Source organism: Anas acuta, chromosome 1, assembly GCF_963932015.1.
Source record: "Anas acuta chromosome 1, bAnaAcu1.1, whole genome shotgun sequence".
In the NCBI taxonomy this organism is placed as follows: domain Eukaryota; kingdom Metazoa; phylum Chordata; class Aves; order Anseriformes; family Anatidae; genus Anas; species Anas acuta.
Genome location: NC_088979.1, coordinates 121,888,881 through 121,908,794, shown reverse-complemented (window position 1 = coordinate 121,908,794; position 19,914 = coordinate 121,888,881). Strand labels below are relative to the sequence as shown.

General features: G+C 45.7%; 1 protein-coding gene across 1 annotated transcript; it reads right to left on the bottom strand.

Moving 5' to 3' along the window:
• Positions 1 to 12,364: 12,364 nt before the first annotated feature.
• TENT5C (terminal nucleotidyltransferase 5C) lies at positions 12,365 to 15,829 on the bottom strand. Its single transcript, XM_068698699.1, has one exon. It carries the CDS (start codon positions 15,827 to 15,829, stop codon positions 14,657 to 14,659), a length of 1,173 nt encoding a protein of 390 aa, XP_068554800.1. The 3' UTR covers positions 12,365 to 14,656.
• Positions 15,830 to 19,914: the final 4,085 nt, after the last annotated feature.

Sequence of the window (19,914 nt, the reverse complement as noted above, 5' to 3'; positions counted from 1 at the left end):
AGCATACACTGCGGGAAGCAGAGGTGGGAAGCCGCTCTTCTCATATTTGACCTGTTATGGTCTACTCTTGAATTATCTTCTCTGTGCAGCCGTCTCCTAAACAGGCTTTGCCTTGAGACTTCCTTATGCTTGGCTGGGCTTCTTGAGGAGGAAGCACAGGAATCCGTGCAAGCCCGTGCTGCAGCGAGGAGCGTTTCGTAGCAGCTAGCTGGAAGGGACACAACACCGTGTGACTATTTCAGTTTTCATTTCCTTCTCCTTACAGGTCTCCACTAACAAATTTTAAAAAAACGGGGTTAAAACTCTTTCTCCCCCCGGCTGAAAGGCAAATCGATTGACCCAGGGCGGCAGGGCGGGACGGCAACAAAATGGCGGCCGCCCAGAGCGCCTGGCCCGGGAGGGGAGCGGGACGGGGCCGGCGCTGTCCGCGGTGCTGAGCGGGGCTTCTGCCCCTTGGGGGGCTCGATTAATGGGGGGGACACGAAGTGTGGAATAAAATTGCGATTGGACCTTGGAAATCAGGTTTAAGGCATGGAATCGTGGATTGTAGAATACCCCCAGGTGGACCCACAAGGGTCATCAAGTCCAACTCCTGGCACCACATAGGTTTACCCAAAAATTCAGACTATAGGACCACGAGCACAGCCCAAAAGCTTCTTAAACTCCAACAGGTTTGGTTCCATGACCATGTCCCTGGAGACCCTGTTCCAGTGCCCGACCACCCTCTCAGTGAAGAACCCCTTCCTGATATCCAGCCTGAACTGCCCCTGATGCATGAGTTTCTCCACCCTGTACCAGCTCTGGGATACCATCATCTTCCAACCCTACAGACAGAAAATAACACCCAGTCATCTTGTGTGCTTCACAACATAATCCACATTCCAAACCAAGTTTCCTAAATGCTGAAGGGGAGGGCTTCTTGCTGAACTCTACAGCAACCTGAAGTCTGGGGGGAAGCAGAGAGGCCGAGGAGCTTCAGAGAACCACTTCTGTAAGGACACACTGATAAGTGTCCTTACAACTTTCAGCAAGCCTGCCTCTTCACAGACACTACGAGAGTCCCTCCAGGCTGTCTGTGACCTGAAATTAATACAAATCATAAAATGAAACTCAAGGCAGAGGTGGCCCATTTATCATGGGCCCAAACAGGCACATGCAGCAGCTGAACAGGTGCATGATACATACAAATTATGGCAAGCAGCAATAGAAAATGACTGAGGGATTTACTCGAAGAACACAGCAAGCATGCACAAGTAGAACAAGTCACTGCTCATTCATTCAGGCAAATAATCAGAGACAGAACAGAAAGGGGAATGACTTATCTCAGCCTAAATACAGGCATTGAAATACCTGCTTCTTTTCTCTCTCTTAATTGTAGAGCCTGTGTTTCTCTGAAATGAGAAATAAAACCCCAAAGCTTTCTTCATTAGCAATATTTATTTAGGGTGAGCAGAACTGGTTTGCAGATAACATGACCTGTCCTAGAAAACTTCAGAGAATAAAGGTAATTGGCTGAATTAGGCAGGAATTAAATAAAAAGGTATATATATCCACTTTTGCAGACAGGATCAGGGGTCTGAACACTAGCCATTGCCTTGTTTTCTCTTTGTAAAATGAAACCTCTCTCTTGTACCAGCCTCATTGATCAGTGCACATTACACCATCCACCTTTCCCCTATATGGATCAGGGATGGATCAGGGAAAGCAGGAAATTAGAAGAGGAAAAGAGATAACATCAGAAGACTAGGATTCAAACAGTCCACCATGGTTTATAAGCTTTGGGGCCAAGAAAGCTGAAAGTCAAGAAACTCCATTAACACTCTCCACCTCCTAGCATACATCTTCCTTTTCCAAGCACCAAAACTTTGTTGTAGAAAAATAAAAAAAAAAATAAAAAAAAACCCTCAGGTATAAAAAATGGTCCTCTGTAAAGCTGTAATCACTTAAAGGTGTCCATGTGAAACTGTTTTAAGGAGCACATACCTATTTTTTAATACTGTGTAATAAGCAGAAAGCATGCAGTCACCTTTTCATTGTCATAAAGGAAAATGACTTCTTTGGGCATGTGAGTTTGTCAAGCTATCCTGATTGTACAAGCCACATTCAAAACCAGGATGGTCATACATGTAAGTGGGCAACAAACACTACATGAACGTGTGAAAGTCTGACCTCCATCAAGACACTTGTGAAGGGGCTCAGACGTCATCTTTTCATTCAGGAGGGTCCATCTGAAAGACTTTCATTCTGTATTGTCCATCAGGATGTTTTTTGGGGGGTAGGGTGAGGACGCCTGACAGGATTGTTCACAAGTGCTAACTGGGGCTGGATGGGGTCTTACGCATTTGCTAGCTGAAACTGGAGAAGGCCATTTGTATGTAGTTACTTGACCCCTCAAGCCGGTGCCACAAAATGAAGGGACATATCTTGTATCATCTCCCCTTAGCCTACTTCCAGTTCCTCTCGTGTGAATTAAGCAAGTGGGGATGGCTCTGTTGCTCTGTAGTCGCAGCAACACCTCAACACCTGCAGCTGCTGGTCAGGACCTGTATTACCCCATGCTCTGCAGCGACACAGCAAACTCAATGCCCTCACCCACAAAACAACATCCTGAAAAAGCCCATGTACTCCCTCACATGGACAAGGCATTTATTCACTAACTTGTAAAACCGGAGTCAGAAATGAGGATTTATGTGGTTCTTCCTACATCCCCTCTTACAGTACTGGAATAGAAGCCTTCTCCTGCAGTTTACCTTGTACTCCGAGATTTAACATTAACATCGGCAGACCAGAATGCTCTCCAGCCAACTCCTATCACAAGTTGCTGTTTTCTAACAATTTCTCCCCATTACTAATGGGCTGAAGAGCAGTTTGTCTTCTAAGCAGAGCACCTTCCCTTCCAAACATTGTCAGAAAAAAATATTAAACACTTCCATCTTTTTGAATCTCTATTAAGAGACTTACTTCCAAACAATAAAAGGGTGTGTGCCTTCAGTACAGTAAGTTTTGTTCCAAAAATGAAATATCTTTCTATTATCTTCAAGGAAAATACTTCTTTAATGTGGGAATATAGCTATTTGGCTATCTAATATGTTATTCCTAAAGAATTTTCCCCTTTTGAAAGCTTATTCTTTATCCACAGAGTTTTCTTCCCATCTGTTTTACTCACAATTTCCTCCTGTTGGGATATTAGGCTTTTAGAAACATGCCACAACATATCAAATCACAGTTTCACTGTTTCACATCCTGAACTTGGAAACACATTTCCAAAACAGCTTCCAGACCCCTGCACCCCTGTTCCCTGAACCAGTCTCTTTTGCACAGTCCCCACTTCTCAGCACTGACTGAGTAGAGAGACTCAGTCAGACTTGTTTTAGAGAATAAGTCTTATGAGGAGCAGCTGAGGGAGCTGAGGTTGTTTAGCCTTGAGAAGGCTCAGGAGAGATTTTACTGGACTTTACAATTACCTTAAAGGAGGTTGTAGTGAGGTGGGGATCAGGCTCTTCTCCCAAGCACCAAGTGATGGCCTCAAGTTGCACCAGGGGACGTTTAGGTTGGATGTTAGGAGAAATTTCTTTACTGAAAGGGTTGTGTGGCGTTGGAACAGGCTGCCCAGGGAAGTGGCTGAGTCACCATCCCTGGAGGTCTTCAAGAAACCTGTAGATGTAGAATTTAGCAGCATGGTTTAGTGGTGGACTTGTCAGTATTAGGCTAAAGGTCGTACTAGATGATCTTCAAGGTCTTTTCTAAACTGAGTAATAGGTGAAAATGGCTAGGAGAATGGGTTAAACATAATTGAAAGATGTGAGTCTTTCCCCTTTGACAAAGCTATGGTCTCTGAGTCAGACTTAGCCCTTGAACACTGCTCCTGTCATCACAGCAGGGCTTCCTTGCACATACACAGAAGTGAAGGAAAAAGAAAAAAAGGCAGAAACAAGCGGGTCACCAGACTTCAGGGAAGACTGGATGTCAGAGAGCGCATAGACATCTCTTCACCAAATGGGACTTCTCCACCCTGTTCCTTGCAGACCTTGGGCTGAAATGGCTCCTGACACCCAGCTTGACACGAAATGGCAGAGACTCAAGCAATCTGCAAGAACGGACCATGAGACAGAAAGAAACGCTTGCAAAGAAAGTGGGCTTGAAAGAAAATTCCTGGCGTTTTTGTCTGATTTCTGACTGCTTGAGATAAGATTCTTCTTGACCCTTGTCAGCGTAGATTTCTGAGACAGCCACTCTGGGATTTCTTCATAGTCACTGGAGACAAATTGTCATTTTAGAGTCTGAGTTTGGACCCCGGCTAACCTGAAACCAGAGCCTCAGAGAGCAAAATGCCCCAGCCAGGCTGTGCAACCCAGCTGCCTGTTCTCACAGTGACTCCCCGGGCTCAGGACGCACACTGTGTGAAATGCCATAAGCAACTTATTTTAGGTGGCTGCACATCAGGAAGCCTCGGCCAAAATAAACGCCAAGGTTTGTTCCAATGCATCTAGATTCTAGAAAAGAATTTTTATAAATGATCTTTCATGAAAGAAAAATATTGTTGCAGGCCTGTGCAATATTTCACCCTGATTTTTCAAAGAAAATGTGATCTTCACTCCAGAGCATAAGTACTACATTAGCCTGAATACCAGTCAGAGCTACATTTTGCTGTCCTTATCACCTACGACAGGAATATCAAAGTAACATCTGGGAGCAAGGCTACAACTGGTACCTACCTGAAGAAAAATTAAAGTAGCAGCTATGTAATAAAAGTAAGATTTTAGTTCTTTAAAAACATCTTCAGTAATAGGTTCCCTTGACCTTTAAAACATTTTTTTTAATTTTTTTTAGAACACTTATATAGCAGTTACACCTTATTTTTAAGTGCTTCAGTTCTCTGCTGCTCTGTACTGCAAGAACGAAGATTTGGTTAAAGTCTCGATAATTTGCCAGCACTCTGGCATGTCTGGATTCTCAAGAATCCATCGCTACGGAAATAAAAAGGAAATTAAACCACTAGAAAAATAAAAAAAGTATGTTAGGTTGCTATGGAGCCTGATTAACAAGAGCAAGGAAATGTGGAGGTAAGATTCTTACTTTATGCTTAATTCACTCCATTATGCAGTGGCTATGGCAGGAGATTCAAGGGCCCCGTGCCACCGCTCCGCACTCACCTGAGCACCGACTCCTCTCCAAAACCCACCAAGCACCCAGGTCCCCTCCTCAGGAACCAGACCGAGTGCTGCCAGCTTCTAGGCAGCTCTGGGCACCTGAACTTCATGTTTCTTTTTGCACGTTTAGCCATTTATTCAGCCTGTTTCAAACAGCCCCGTGAGCCAGTACTATTACATCGCAGCCTATTTTTGATCTATTACAACTGCAGCAACGGAAGGCCTCCTCTGAGATGGCCCCTCTCACAAATTACACATCGTAATTTATTAAGCATGCCTGGAACAGCCTTGGGAATCATCAAGAAATTAAGCTGTTTTTCTGCCATTTTCCACTATTCGAGTACAGACTAATATAATGACTTACGACAGGACTACTACTTTTCAATGAAGTCTGTGATTCAGAGTTTTTGTCAGCAATGGATGTGCACTCTTTGATAACAAGCAGGTATTATAATACTGCAAGAAAAGTCAAAGGATCTCCGAGGTGGACTGGAGCTCCTCTCACTGCTCATTCTTTATGAGCAATAAGTCAGGCAGTGGGGGCCTTCAAAGTAAAAGCAGCTGGTCTGGAATTAAAAGTCATAGCTTTACAAGCAGTTTTGCACTTAAGGACAAGACCACTTCCATCAAATACAACATTGGTAGCTAATGAACTCTCATTTCTGAATTACTTTTTTTCTTCCTTTTTCTTTTTTTAACTAAATGCATGTTTTGAATTTCAATTTTCTATTTCAGTGAATCTGGATTTTCAGCAGTTAAAACAAAAAAATCAGGTTCTGGTCACACAAAACAAAAAGCCTAGAGTACCAAAGGGCAGGGTTGACACCATAACTGCTGAGGCCAGCCAGGTTTATAGCACACGATAGCAGAGCAGGGTGTTAATCACCATGATTTTGTATTGCAATTGAGTGGTGCAAGAAGTTACAAACCAAGAGGGTCTACGAGTACCTGCATGTGAACATGGGCACAGTGTGGCCCCCTGTGAGTCTCACTGGCACGTTGCTTCCATTGCAAAAGTCAGATGTGCCTGTAAGAACACGTATCATGCAGATCTACCTCAAAACTACAATTCCCCAATTCATCTCTGTGCTTTAAGTTACCCTATCCTTCTATTCTATTTCTGAAATGAGTGAAACAAATGCCCCAGTACCCGCACCCTTCCCTCTCTGCCCCATCAATATGCAGGGCTTCCAAAATATCCACTCCTGGCCCTGTCAGCAAGCCACTGGGTTACCTAACCGTGCTGCTTCCTTTCCTCAGGGCTCGTTTTTTGTCTGTGAAATGGTAGTAAACAGGAATCCTCCTGTCACAGAAGTGCTGCAAGGAAGGAGGGGAATGGCCAGTGTAAAGTGTCCATATACTCAGCTAGAATATTTCTCCCTGTTCAAAGCTTCCTCCCATCCAAAACAGACACCATTTTTTTTATATATATATATATATTTTTACAAGTATTCCTCCGGAGTAACTCCATGAATTTGATCCTGAAGGCACAGCCCCGTGTGCAGGCGTTGCTTCCTCGGGTTGAGCAGAGCTGCAGAGACACCTTCCAGGGCAGCCAGCAAGGCAGGAGCCCCGGGCACATGGGTCTGCCAGGCTGTTAGCAAATCCATCCTGCTGTTTGATGAACCCCCTTGGGAACAGGAGAATGGGACTGATGGCAGGCTCTCTTCCCAAAAATAGCTTACTTCCCCCTGGTCTTGAGGAAAGCTGCCTGGGAGGAGAAAGCAGAAGGCGGCTGCTCGTGAAGTCTATAAAAACTACATCAGCCCTGGCAATTATTCAGTACTACACACCATTTGGGGAGCCCCAGATGAACAGTAAAACAGCCCGGCAGATGACATGATGACTACCAGATGTAACAGCAAGAGCAGTTCAGTCATGCTGCTAAGTCCTGCCCCTGGGATACTCCTCACTGCAGTATTTTAGGTGTAGGGGTGCAGAGGAAGGGACTGAGGAACTGCTGTTAAGCACAGTGGCAGAATATAGGCTTCGTCTGCTGTCTGTACCTTGCATTTGAAAAAAATAAAAATCCCAAAATAACCTGTGTCCTGTACCTTTGTGGACATCATGCTGACATTGTTTCTAAGCCACCTGCAGGTTTCAAAGTGCCCGTAGCAACCTCAGGCACACTTCAGTATGCAAGAACAACTCAAAACAATGAGTGCTGCTGTCATTTGCAGGCATTTCACCACACTTGTAGGTCGGTGAGCTAGTGAACAATGAAGTCGAGTTGCTCTGTCCTTCTGCTTTGTCGGGGTTTGACCACAGGATTCAGACAAACTGTTTTTCTAATACCACCAAATGCAAAGCGCTACATCTGGAAACCAGGAGCACAGATGTTGTCAATACCAGATGGGAGACGGAGCTTTGAAAAGCAGCAGATGGACTCTGAGCTCGCTGCAAACAACTGCCAGCAAGAGCACTCGGCATGCCATAACGCTACGGTAAAAACAGCAAGCACAATTTGGGGATGCAAGCATCAAGAAGTTGAGAAGTAATCTTAGCACTATTTCTTTTCCGTGGCTACGTGGAGCACTGGGCTAGCCACTGGTGTGGGTTCATTAGATACAGAGAAACAACAGAGCTCCCAGAGAAAAGGTTTCCAGCTTCCAAATCCGATACATGCAGTATCGGGCTTCAAGGGCTCATTTTCCTCAGTTCATCCAAGAGCTGAAGGGATTAGTGGGTAGCACGAGACAGCCTGGGACGTTTCAGCTGTGTTGGTAAGGATGCAGCAATCCCCAGGTCATGGATTCTCGGGAACCCATCGCTACAGAAATAACGTCATTCTCAGCGAGGGCTACAGCCAAATATTAGAACAGCTTCCCAGAGCACACGCTAAATTTAAGGCAAGTGCTTTAGAAAGATTGAATGACTTTCCAGGAGTTACATTGAGATATAGCTTTCAGAGTAAGTAATTCAGATAAGGGAGATATAGGGGGTGGAGAAGGGAATTGCTGCAGGTGGCGGGTTGACTCCAAAGGGAGAAGAGTGCCCAAAATGAGACCCATTTGTGGGTGCAATTCACGTGCTTCACATCCTACATGCTCAGAAGACTTGCCTTGCAGTGTGAAGGCAGCAACCGAAGCAGAAAGCTCACATTGCAACCCTTCCCTTGTAAGGAAGACAATTTTCCCTCTGCCTGACATACAATCAGTATAACCTGTAGGTTTCACCCTTTTCTGAAGCAGCTTTGCTGTCCCAGCACCATACGAGTCGGATAGAGAACGAAGCTAACACATTTCGGGGATGGCAGTGAATGGGCATGGAGCGTCCCCTGCACAACTTAGCAGCCGTGAAGACTCAGCACAGCATTTTTCTGGATTAACTAGCCTAAATAACTGGTTCCTGCTGGTTTATTGAACCCCCATCTGAGAGCAAACGTGGTAACGCTGCAGCAGATAGCAGAGCTTCCCTTCATTTACATAAGCGAGCTACCAGCTTCCATCTAGCAGCTGCTTTGCACATGGCTCTTGGCAAGGCTCTGTTTTTCCAGCACGATGACTCAACTCCTTCCTACTAGGAAAATTACTAAGGTTTGGGAGGTTAACTGCTCCCTCCACTAGGCAGCCTTGCCTAGAGGATACGGAGCTTATCTTTTTATCACCAAACCAAACCCAACAGATTACAGCACTGCTACTACGGCAAGACATGTCTGGTACGTCTAACACCCACACTCGAGTGGTGCATTGCATCCTTTGATACATCTCCCTTCTCAGTGGCTGCATAAATGCAAACCCTATTTTACTGCTAAAGACAGCAACCACCCCTGTTCAGTGTGTTAGGGCACTACATCTAGTAAATATGTAGTGAAAAATGTTCAAAATAAGCAGGCACACAGTCTGGTTCTCCTACAGAAGCATCTGCTCTGTCTGTAGGAGGACACATCGAGCGCTGACTTCAAAATATTAAAGCCAACAGGAGCCACCATCACAGGAGGCAGGCAGGAAATAATTGCATCCACCAGAACAGCAGTGACAATTTGGAGGACCAGTCCTCTCAATCCTCCTGCTCCCCATCACAAAACAGAGCTCGTCTTGCTCAGTAGGGGTGAGGCTGGGTTCTGGCAGTACCACCAAACAGGATGCTTGTTTCCACTGACCATGCAGCAGCAAGAGGGTAGAGCAGTTCACTTCTTCATTTATTATTAGTTTTCACCGTGCTGGAGGTTCCTCGTGGAACTGAAAGTGTGAGCACAGCCACTCGCCTAACCCCGGCCGCCTGGCTGTGGCACCGTCTGACCCTGCACATTTTAAAGTCTGGTATCCGAGAAACCTACGGGAGGCTGCCCAAAATAACTCCGAAACTTTTACGACAAGATAAATCGAGGGGTTGAGGTAAGGGAGTTTCAGGTGACAAACAGATGGTTTGTGGCACCCGGCTTCTGTGCAGCTGCATTATCAGTTCTCCATTTAAGTCCATAAGGGAGAAACTGCACCTTGGAAAGGGACTACACGGGCTCCACGATTGCCTTTGTAAGATCATGGTGCTCCTGCTAGCCTCTGCAGAAGTTTCCACTGCAGTTGTTACAAAATCCTGAAGGCTGGACTTTCCTCCAGCATTACCTAACTGAGAGGGCAGAGCTTCTCTGAGCTCTGGGAGGGATTAGGAGCAGGCATGCTTTTTATAGTACATTTATTTTTGATTCTAGAGCAGCAGATATACTGCCACACATCCCCAGCTTTTATTTAGCTTTGATCTGCTCAGCCTACATCAATCACCTACCTGTCTCATTTAACTCATCCTCAGCCAGGTAAGAGGCAGATCTGTAGATTAGTGATCAAAATTCTTGAGGAAGATCTAAAAACCAAACATTTCTTCCCCTCCACCAGTGTATTTACACACACCACTCAAGCTCCAAGGACTCCCAGTCTTGCACCATGACTTCGGTGCAAGAATAACTCAAGGCAAGCAATGTTTAGCATGAGTTTATTTGTACAGGAATTGCAGGATCATTAAGGTCCAAAACCCAGTTCCCAAGGGTGAACAAGTGAATACCACAGTGCAGAACAGCAGAATGAGTTCTTGTGACCAATCTCACATCAGGGCTCGTCACGAATCCAAGTACTCCTAGTATCTTGTTCTGCCAGCCTAAAGGAAAAACTCACTTTTTCGAACAAGCGTGAGATTTTTCCAAGAGCCGACTTCTAATAGTAAAAAAAAAAAAAAAAGGAAATAAACATAGAAAAAAAGCTTTCAAATTTCAACAAAAAGTGCAGTTTTAATCAGAAAGAAAGACAGACAAGCCCAATGCAGATACTTCAGTGAGCGGCCTTCTCTTCCGATGGAGGAGAAAAACTGGAGTGCTCCAACCATTCCCACAAAAGCTCCTACAACTATCGCCCGGCATCCCACCTCGTAATGAGTTTCAATGAAATTAAAGAGCAGATATGAAAGACACTTTGCAATAGTTAACAAGTCATTGACAGCAATGGTTTGAGTAAGACTTCGACGCAAAAGCTACAAGTATCACTTATCCATTTGGCTCTCCCAGTGCCCAAATTAGACCAATTTGCCAGTAACGATGGCCAGCTTATTGCTTATTTCATTGCCTAACATTTATGGCACTCTGATTCAACAGGTTTAGTAAGAGGGACAGCAACTGTACGCTGTCAGTACGCTGAATTGAAGCAATTTCCCCAAGTTATTTCCTAAGAGGCCTTTTCCCAACCAATGGCACGACAAGCAGAGATCCCTACAAACGTTTGCAGGAACTCTAACAATCAGAAAAACCCACAACATCTAGGCACAAGACCATACCAAGTGCTTAACTTGGCAACTCAGTCACAAAAAACATGGGTTTTTAAGTCTCATTAAATCTCCAGGTACTTGGACTAGATTTAAATACAATCTTCTGCTTTGTAGATCAGCATAGGGATTTCAGGGAAGTGACTAAAACCCACCCCGGTCTCTGTGGTAGCATCTTGATCAAATATAAGACTTCATCCAGCTTACAAATGAGCAAAAATATCAATAAACTGTATGTTAAGGAGGACTCAGTGATAAATATTCAGGCTAAGCATCTGTTCTCAGACTGACTTAGCCCCGCAGAGTTTAAGGTACAGGAAGAAGAGAGCTATTTTAAAGCATAAGGTCTCATTTCCCAGTAGCCTAGCCCTTCGGAATGATGCACAGACACGAGTCCTGCAGTGCAGTGCCGCTGTAACTTCGCTTTGATGCTGCTGCCTTGAGGGAATGTATTGGGGAAATAGCCTGAAGCATAGCAGCCTGTCCCAAACCTCCACTTGCTACAGAAGCAGAGGAGAGTGCAAGTTCGCATCATTTAGCACTAAAGGGAGACTGAATCAGGCAGCCTGAACTTGGCCTAAGGTCATCACTTTAACCTAGCACTTCTTCTCGTGTTACTCCCAGCTACAGGGCCCCCAAAAACCTGACCCCAAACCAACCAGCACGCAGCAGATTAAGCTGCTGCTACCTGTGGCAGCAGGCTGCCAGGACAGCTTGAAGTCAGGAAGGGGCAGGCTGCTGGCAGCACCACAATGAAAAGCTATCAATTATTTCAGCTCCACCTAGACTGCCAGGCTGGGCTTGTTTTGAAGGCAATGACACCACACATTGTCCCAGCAATCCCTTATAACTTAGTGCCAATACAATAGGTGATGTACAACTCCAGGCTACAGCTTAACTACTCAAGACCTTCACATCCAGACTAAAAAGCATCAAATATTTATCATCCCAGAGCAATTTAAGACGCTGACAAGGGAACACAGCAGTCCTGCAAAGCTTAAACCGAGGAAGGCAGACGTTCAGAGAACAGCCATTCGACTTTTAAGAAAGCTTCCTTAGGATCCTCTGTTACAAGAGACATTAGCAAAAGCACAAATACTTTTGGCAGGAAGCTTGAGTTCTCCATAGCTCCGTCCCAGCATAAATCCAGGAGAGCTTTCTAGCACTTTCTTTTCCATTAGATACATCTGGCCCGATGTACAGCAGCCAAGGTACTCAAAGACCAGTAAGAAATAAGGCAGCTTGCTTCAAGCTAATGAGGACTCCCCCCAAGCATGGGCTGCTTCTTCCACAGGAGCTGGTGCACAGAAAGTTCCTAAAGATCAGCCATGAGATTTCCTAAAGGTAAGCTGAGATGCTGCAAGACATGTAAGCTATTTGAAATGAAAATCAAACACATTCCTCTAGGCACTGGTTTACTTCTGCAGTGGGCACAGCTTTTTTTTTTTTTTTTTTTTAAAAAAAAAAAAGCCAACTGCAGCTATTTAAGAGATGAGAGCAAATAAACCCTTAAAAAGGCTTCCTCCCTTCTGGTGATACTCCGTGCTGGTCCAAGTATTGCTCCTCATGCAGAAGTTACTCATTCTGGCAGTAAGCTCGCTCTGACACAGGACAACACCAGCAATTCATTAGTTTTTAAAAAAGCCTTCCAGCTAGTGTCTTGGGTGAGAGGTACCTTGCCTGCGTGCTACTCCAAGTCCAAGCCACAGTTTATACAAAAGAATGGGTTTACTTTTGAATCCAACTCCTTTGGCAGACTATTCAAGAGCCTTCGATAATAAAAAAGCCACCAAACTATTTGCTACTGAAGATGCTTACAAGACTGTTGTAGAAATTAACCTAAAGCATGCCTGGCTGCAGCCAGCTTCCTCAGTTGGATCCCTCCCTGCCTTCCTAAGCTAACTGAAGCAAATAGCAGCTCTGCTGCTGTACTGATGTGGTCTTCATCAATCAGTTACGTTGCAAGTTCTCCCACTTTTCATAACCAGAAGTCTTTGGTCCTACTAAGAAGAGGCAGTTTTTCATTGCCAGGTAAGAGCTGCACTGCTACTGTTTTCTACCTCTATTATCAGCTGTAGGTGTTTCATCTGCTTTCTGCTTTCCCTTCTACACATAAATCGTTTGTTTGATCCAACACTTTCACTTCTAGCAGTCTGTGTGAGGTTGTGAGACCCAGGAAGGGTTAGCAATTAAGTATCCTTAAACACTGCACTGCTACATATTAAGTATCTCAACAATTTGCCTTCCTAGTTCTGCACCCCTTTCTGTTTCTAGTACTTCTCTGGTGAAGCAAAGGAACCTCAGGATCATTTGCTATACATGTTTTATTATTGCAGTTCAGTGAAAAAGTCTTCCAGTCAGTTTCTAGTACTGCTGCATGCAGCACCATGGAACTCTGAACCATCCTTATAAAGCACAGGAGCATCAAAGCAGCAAGTTCAGCACATACCCGTTAAGAAGGTCAGCCTCCAAGGGAGCACACACTCTCTCAGAGGCTGTTCTGAAAGCAGGGGTAGACTTCCACTACACACAGCCTCTGTGGAAAGCTCTGCTTAGGGTTTATATACATGAAGTGAAGGTTAAGACTGCTAAAGACAAAGATCTCAGCTTTAACCTCCCCAAATCCTATCTCATACAGTGACCAAGTGATAGTGACAAACTTAAAAAAAGTGATAAAGCTTAACCCTTAAGAGGAGACAGAAAGGCAAGCCTTCAGGACCTCCTGAATTTGTACAAGAAAAAAAACCCTTAGGAGGCACTTAAGGAATTTATGCTGTGGCAGACGTGCACATCAGACTACAAATTAGTGGTTTGGTTTTTCCTTTTTTTGCCTGCTGTGGACCCATGAGGAAGAAAGATAAGTCACACTTCAGTGTAAGAGCTGCGCTACTTTCCAACTGTGCCAATAACTGCTTCGAAAGAGACTTTATCTTAAGCCTATACTTAATAGTATTTTCCCCATCTTAACCATTCAAACAGCAGTTCCAATTTAAAGGTTTTAGTGCCTTATTCCAAGGACTTAATTTTTTAGATCAGGTTTTGGTGCATGATCAAGCCCTTCCATCCCTATTTGTACTCAAGAAGGGTTTAGCCAGCTCATGCTTTAGGAACAGATTTACTAATTCATCTTCAACTTCCAAGACGTTATCTTGAACTTGATGCAGGCCCACATACACCCATGTACTACAGGAAACAACCTTCAGGCCCTCTACAAGAGGGACAATATTCATCCTGTTATCAGTTCTACACAGCCAGAAAGTAGAAGCAGCCCAAGCATGACACAAGCCTACTCTTGCACAATTAGTTCAATAGAAAGCTGACTAAAAATTGAACTGAGGAAGTATAAAGTAATGAGATTAGGCAATAGAAAGCAGAGTTCGGGATCAACTTCTGCTCTGCACAAGACGTTTTCCAGTCTTTGCTCTATTAACTAACCCAGTTCACTGAATACTCCACACTTAGGTGACATTAACAGCCATTTCCAAGACTGGTGCCTAGTTTTGTAACCATTCCTCTAACACTTGGCTGCTGGTTCTCTTCTCCCAGTGAGGAGGTAATAAGGCTCCTTGGCATTTGTAGAGATATACTGAAAAAGGTTCTTCACACATCACCTGGCTGTGTATTCCTACCGCACACCAGGAAATGGATAGTCTGACAGTCCTATTTATTAGAAAGCCTCTAACTGGCAGTCATTGTGTATTTACACTTGGCAACTCGGCTTTTAGTAGCCTCCACTCAAGAACGCTGGAGAGAAATGATCAGTTGCAAGGCAACCAAGTCGGGTAGGACTGGCTATATGGCACGGGAGCATTGGCAAGGTAGTAGTTGCTGAAGTTCACATCACTAACGTAAGGTGCTGGCTGGTAGTAACAGGTAACAGTAGTGGCATTAGGGATGATGTTCTGCTCTGCCAGTACTCTGAGAGCCAGCAGAGAAATCAAGTTGAGAGTCTGCCTTCGCTCGTGCCCCATGAGACACACCGTGCTCTCATTCACCACCCTGCGCAGGATCATGAGGTAGTCATATTTGCTCCTCTCTTCTTTGGAGAAGTGGTTCTGGAGGTAGGTCTCGAGCTTGCGCTGCTGATCCAGGATGTCTGGGAAGTCTATGAAGAACCGGGAGCACATGTAGCGCTCCAGTGTTTTGATCTCATCTTTATCCATGGGCCTGAAGTCCCGCACTAAGAGGTTACTGTACTTCAGAAGCCCACCACCTCGGATCTCTTCAGGATTTTTGGTAGCTATCAGCTTGTTCTGGAGGTGATCGAAAGCTGCTTCGAAGTCTCCATACATACTCTCCCCAATCACAGTTGGATGGAAGTGCTCTGACATGGGGTTTTCCGAGTAGTCATAGTAGAAAAGCAGGGAATCCAGTATGATTTGGAAGGAGTCCACACTGAACTCGAACTGTCGTCTTATACAGTCTACAAACTTCAGCTCCACGTTCCTACCATGTTTGTTGGAGAGTGATATCAAGCTCCAACGGTCCGATTCTGTGGACACTTTAACCAGCTTCTGGATGTAGGCTTCCTTCAGTGTTACTGGACTGATTTTTAGCTTGCTTACTCCTTCTGGCAAGAAATTCAGGAGGGAGCGCAACACCACATCTCGAACTAGCTGAAACTCTGCCTCACTCGGAAGAGACACTTGAAAAATGAGATCCAGGTCTTTGCATCCCAGACCATTATCCTTGACCAGGACGTGGCCAGCTGCAGAGCCATTCAGACGGACATCATGTACCGCAATGCCTGCTTCATTCAGCCTGCTCCGAACGGTCTGAACAATGTCCTTCAGAGTTATCTTCAGCGTCGGGAAGTTACCTCGTCCATGGATTGGGACCACCTCTGTAAGAACCTCATGCAGGCGGCTGACCTGCTCCCAGTTCAGTACGCTGCATGACATGCAGTCTGTATTACTTCCTTTGCTTGCCATGTTCAGGTTTTTCTTCTCCAAAGAAACTGTAAGGAGGTGGAGGAGGAAAAAAAAACATAAGTTAAACTTTCGGTTTGCACTTCCTAAATATACATCCTATGCTCTGCTTGCTGTCTACATGTAGAACCTAAAGAGAAATAATTCTACAGACTAATGATTATCAGCAAGCCTTTCACCTGAAATGATTCTCAGCTTCCCTACTTGTTCAGGCACAAAATGTAGTTGTCTGCATCCTCCTTGGTGGTACAGTTAAGTACTGCACCACAGCAGTTAATTTCAAAGGGCAATTATCAATGAATAATACAAATAAGCTTTGCCCAGGTTTCTAAGATCCGCAGTACCAGCTGAAGCCGGAGATAACCATAAGCACAGAAGGCTTCCAAAAGCTAACCTTGAACTTGTTTCATTATAGGTAAAGCTCAAACCTCTCTCCAGCTAACACAACAGTGGAAAACACTCAGGTGTTTTAGTTCCAGAGCTTATAGATCCAGTCCACTGAAAGCACAAGATTGTTTTTTCATAGAAGTTTTTTGCTTTCTTAGTATCTCCAGTAGTTTCCATTATCTCCCTCTTACAGGCTAAGGGAGAAGTCCACCTTGCTCCTGCAAAAACTATAGAACTTCAGCATCTTGGAGAGCATTTCAGCTATAAAGCCAGATAACAGAACTTTTAAATTTGCATTCCAGTCTGCCAGCAATTCTTTTTCAGATACACTACATAATCAAATTACCTTTTGGGCAATATTCCTACTTTCCCTGACCTTTTTAGTCGTTTGTGGAGGGAGAACAAGCTTGTAAGAGCTGGCATATATTCAGGTGGGATTAAGGCGCACATGTCAGCGTTACACTAAGGACCTGAGAACCTCAATGACCAGATTTTGTCACAGCCTACTCCAAGCTTTAGCACTTTAAGGAGCGCTGTCACTGCTCCTGTAACAGTTGAGCAGATATTCTCTGGTACTTCAGCGTCTTGTTTTGAAGTACATCAATACTTACACGTACTCTACAGTCACTCAACTCCAACAGGAGTTAATACGCTTTCCTGTTTTAAGTGTTACAGCTTTTTATGGTGGCCAGGTGCTCCCTGACAGCTACAGACTGAGGTCTCACCTTCATCTGCCCCAAGTACTTGTGAAGGCTGCGCTGGCAGCTGCCAAGGTCAGAGCACTCAGACTTAGCGCAGTTAACTCCTGCCTACCGGGAGCTGCTTAAAAAGCAACCACACTGTTTGGCAACACGAACCAGCACTGTGTGGGGAACACTTCAAGCAAGATTCAAGCAGCAGCTCTTGTTATCTCTTGCTTGTCAGCCTCCAGCTTTTGGCTTTCAAGAAGCTCTCTGACTGTGTTCACAGAGGTGACAGAGCAAGACGGCAACGCAGAAGTGCTCCGGGGGAAGCAGCTTCTGTCCTTGGGCATGAGCAGCTGCGGATCATATCAGCTTCAGTAGCCATGAAACTAACTTGTGATTCATAAAATAATTAATCCAGGACAAAGCAAGGGCTTCTTCAAACCCTTAACGCTCCAGCACAGCATAACCCCAGAGGCACCGAGGCTGACAGGAGCTGCCCTCAGGCATGTTAAAACACACTTTCACCTTAAAGCACTATCTTCTCCACAGCACGGGAGTCTCTCCTGACTCCTGGCTCACTCTGCAAGCCCACAGGCTCCTCCTTTCCAGCTGTGGGCTCCTCAGCAGCTGGGGCAAGGCACACAGCACCCCACGGGAGGACTTCTCCAGCGCAGCTTCCCACCCCACCGCCCGCCCTTGGTTGGTCTCCAGCGTTTTTGTCGTGCAGGGGCACAGCGTGCATCGCTGCCCTTATTACCACAGAAATAATCACCACACGCCAAGCCCCAGAGGCTCGAAAAACGAGGAGCTCCGCGCTCCTTCTCGCCTCGCCTCACCCCGTCCCCGCTCACCTCAGCCCGGCCCCGCCGCGCCGCCCGGCCCCGCTCCCGCGCACGCCTCCCTGCCCCCTCCGCCCGCCCTTTATGGCCGCGCCGCCGCCCCGCCTCCGCTCCTCCTCCGCCCTCAGGGGCGGCTTCTCCTCACACACGGGCACACGGACACGGTGCCGGGACCGAGCCCGAGGAGAAGGGGACCGGCTGCCTCGATCACGGGGAGCCCAACGCCACAGTGGTTGTCCTGAAGAGACACCCCCCCCCCCGGGGCGAAAGCCTCAAGGAAGAAAAACTGCACTTGCTGCTGGAGACCCTCAGTATTTGGGGCAAAAGAGGAGAAAAGGGAGCTGGGGTGGTTGCTGTGCGCCTCGCTGTGCCACAGCTGTGTTTGCAAAGCACTGGGAAAAACACATCTGGAGTGCTGTTCTGTCACACGCACCAAGGGGAGATGGAGTCAAAGCTGATCCTGTGAGAGGAGACTGAAAAGCTCCTCTTTGCTCAGCCACCAGAAACAGGCCCTCAGCCACCAAAACAAAAGCCGGGCAGGCATATGGGTGGATTTCTTTTCTTTCTGTATCTTCCTCTATGAGCACACTTGGCATAGGTCAGCATCTTTTTGTCTGCTGACAGCACCATCCCTTCAGGCTAGTGCAGCAGAGAGGGAGGAGAGTAAAACTAACTCATTTTAGATACCTGCTAGATAACAAAATCCATAATAGGGTTGCCTGTGACAGAGTTACAGGGTTGAACTTCTGAATGCAGGACATCTTTTTCAACATTTTTTTTTTCCCTGTGCTTCTGAAACAAGAAAGAGAAATAGGGAACTCAAAAAGGAGTAATAGCAGACATGACGGAGGCATAACCGCCGGTAGGGAAGTGTCTCACTCGGAGGTTAAAATACTGAATGGTCTCCCCTGTTAAAAAGGTGTTTTCAGCAGTACTTCTGCCTCACATGCCATTGTCTCTTTTGGATGGTATGTTTTCTGTTCCTTCTTGGAGAAACAGCAATTACACGTTGAAAAAATATGCTGTAATATTTATTTGACATCAATAAAGGCAAAGAAACTTGCAGCACAATGATATTACAGATGTTAAAATACTGATACAAAGATCGTATTTTATTTGTTTAGAAGTTCTTGTTTCACAAAACTGTGAAAACAAAGGGGTACCTCAACCATGTCGTAGACATTGAGTATGCTTCAGTGGAAGTGCAGAGCTCTTTGTCGTGAATTTAAAGCTCCTGAAAATATGGCAGTCGCTATCCATTGATCCTACAGGAAGGCCAGGGGGACTGGATTTTGAAACACTGTGTGAAACCTGCTGGGCCAGACTTGTGTAGGATGCAGGAGGAGCGGGGAATGCATCTTTGAGTAATGGATGCCTAGGGGAGCGAGCCCATTTCCCCCTGGCAGGAGCCAGCCTCCTGTTATCCATCTGCATCTGCGCAGTGGATTCCTGTGCCGTGAGGATGGAAAACACGGGAAGGCACAACCCACTGGCGAGACAAGAGATTAAAAATGCATGAGTGCTGTGGCTGCTGAGGGGGTTCTGACCCCGTCCCAGAGCACAAAGTGCCTGACATTTAGGCAGGACTGTCTCACTGTCAGCTCGAACACCAAGCCTAGGGAGAAGTGGCAGGAGACAATCCCAGTCTCAGCAAACCCTCCTTTCTTCGAGAACAACTGGGGGACAGATTCCTGGTGAGAGGCACCATCTCCCTCTGCTCCTGGATGATCACCCTCCTGCCCTTCTCCCACAGCCGCTCCGTCCCTCATCTCTGCCTGCAACCCCACAGCTATGCTCGCTCCTCTCCTGCCTGTAGCTTCCCTGTGTTGGGTTCCCCTTTGGGACACACTCTCTGGGAACCATTTCAAAGAGTTTTCAGAGAGGATGGGGAAGGAGGAAAGACCAAATTGGTGCTGGGACATTACCGTAACAGAGGGGAAAAAAAAAAAAAAAGAGTCTGGAAACCGCCAAAACAGAGCTAAGGATGAAGTTTTATAAACACAGAGCAACGTGTTCATTTTAATCCAGTAAATAGGGCAGCAAATTTGGCAGATGAAATGCACTTAAAAACTTGTAAGTCGGCTCAGTGACCTGGCACTGTCAGATTAGTTTCCTTTCGTGATGCATTGCCGAACGTAATGTGTCACTATAAATCTTGCTAGCTGCAACTGTTAAA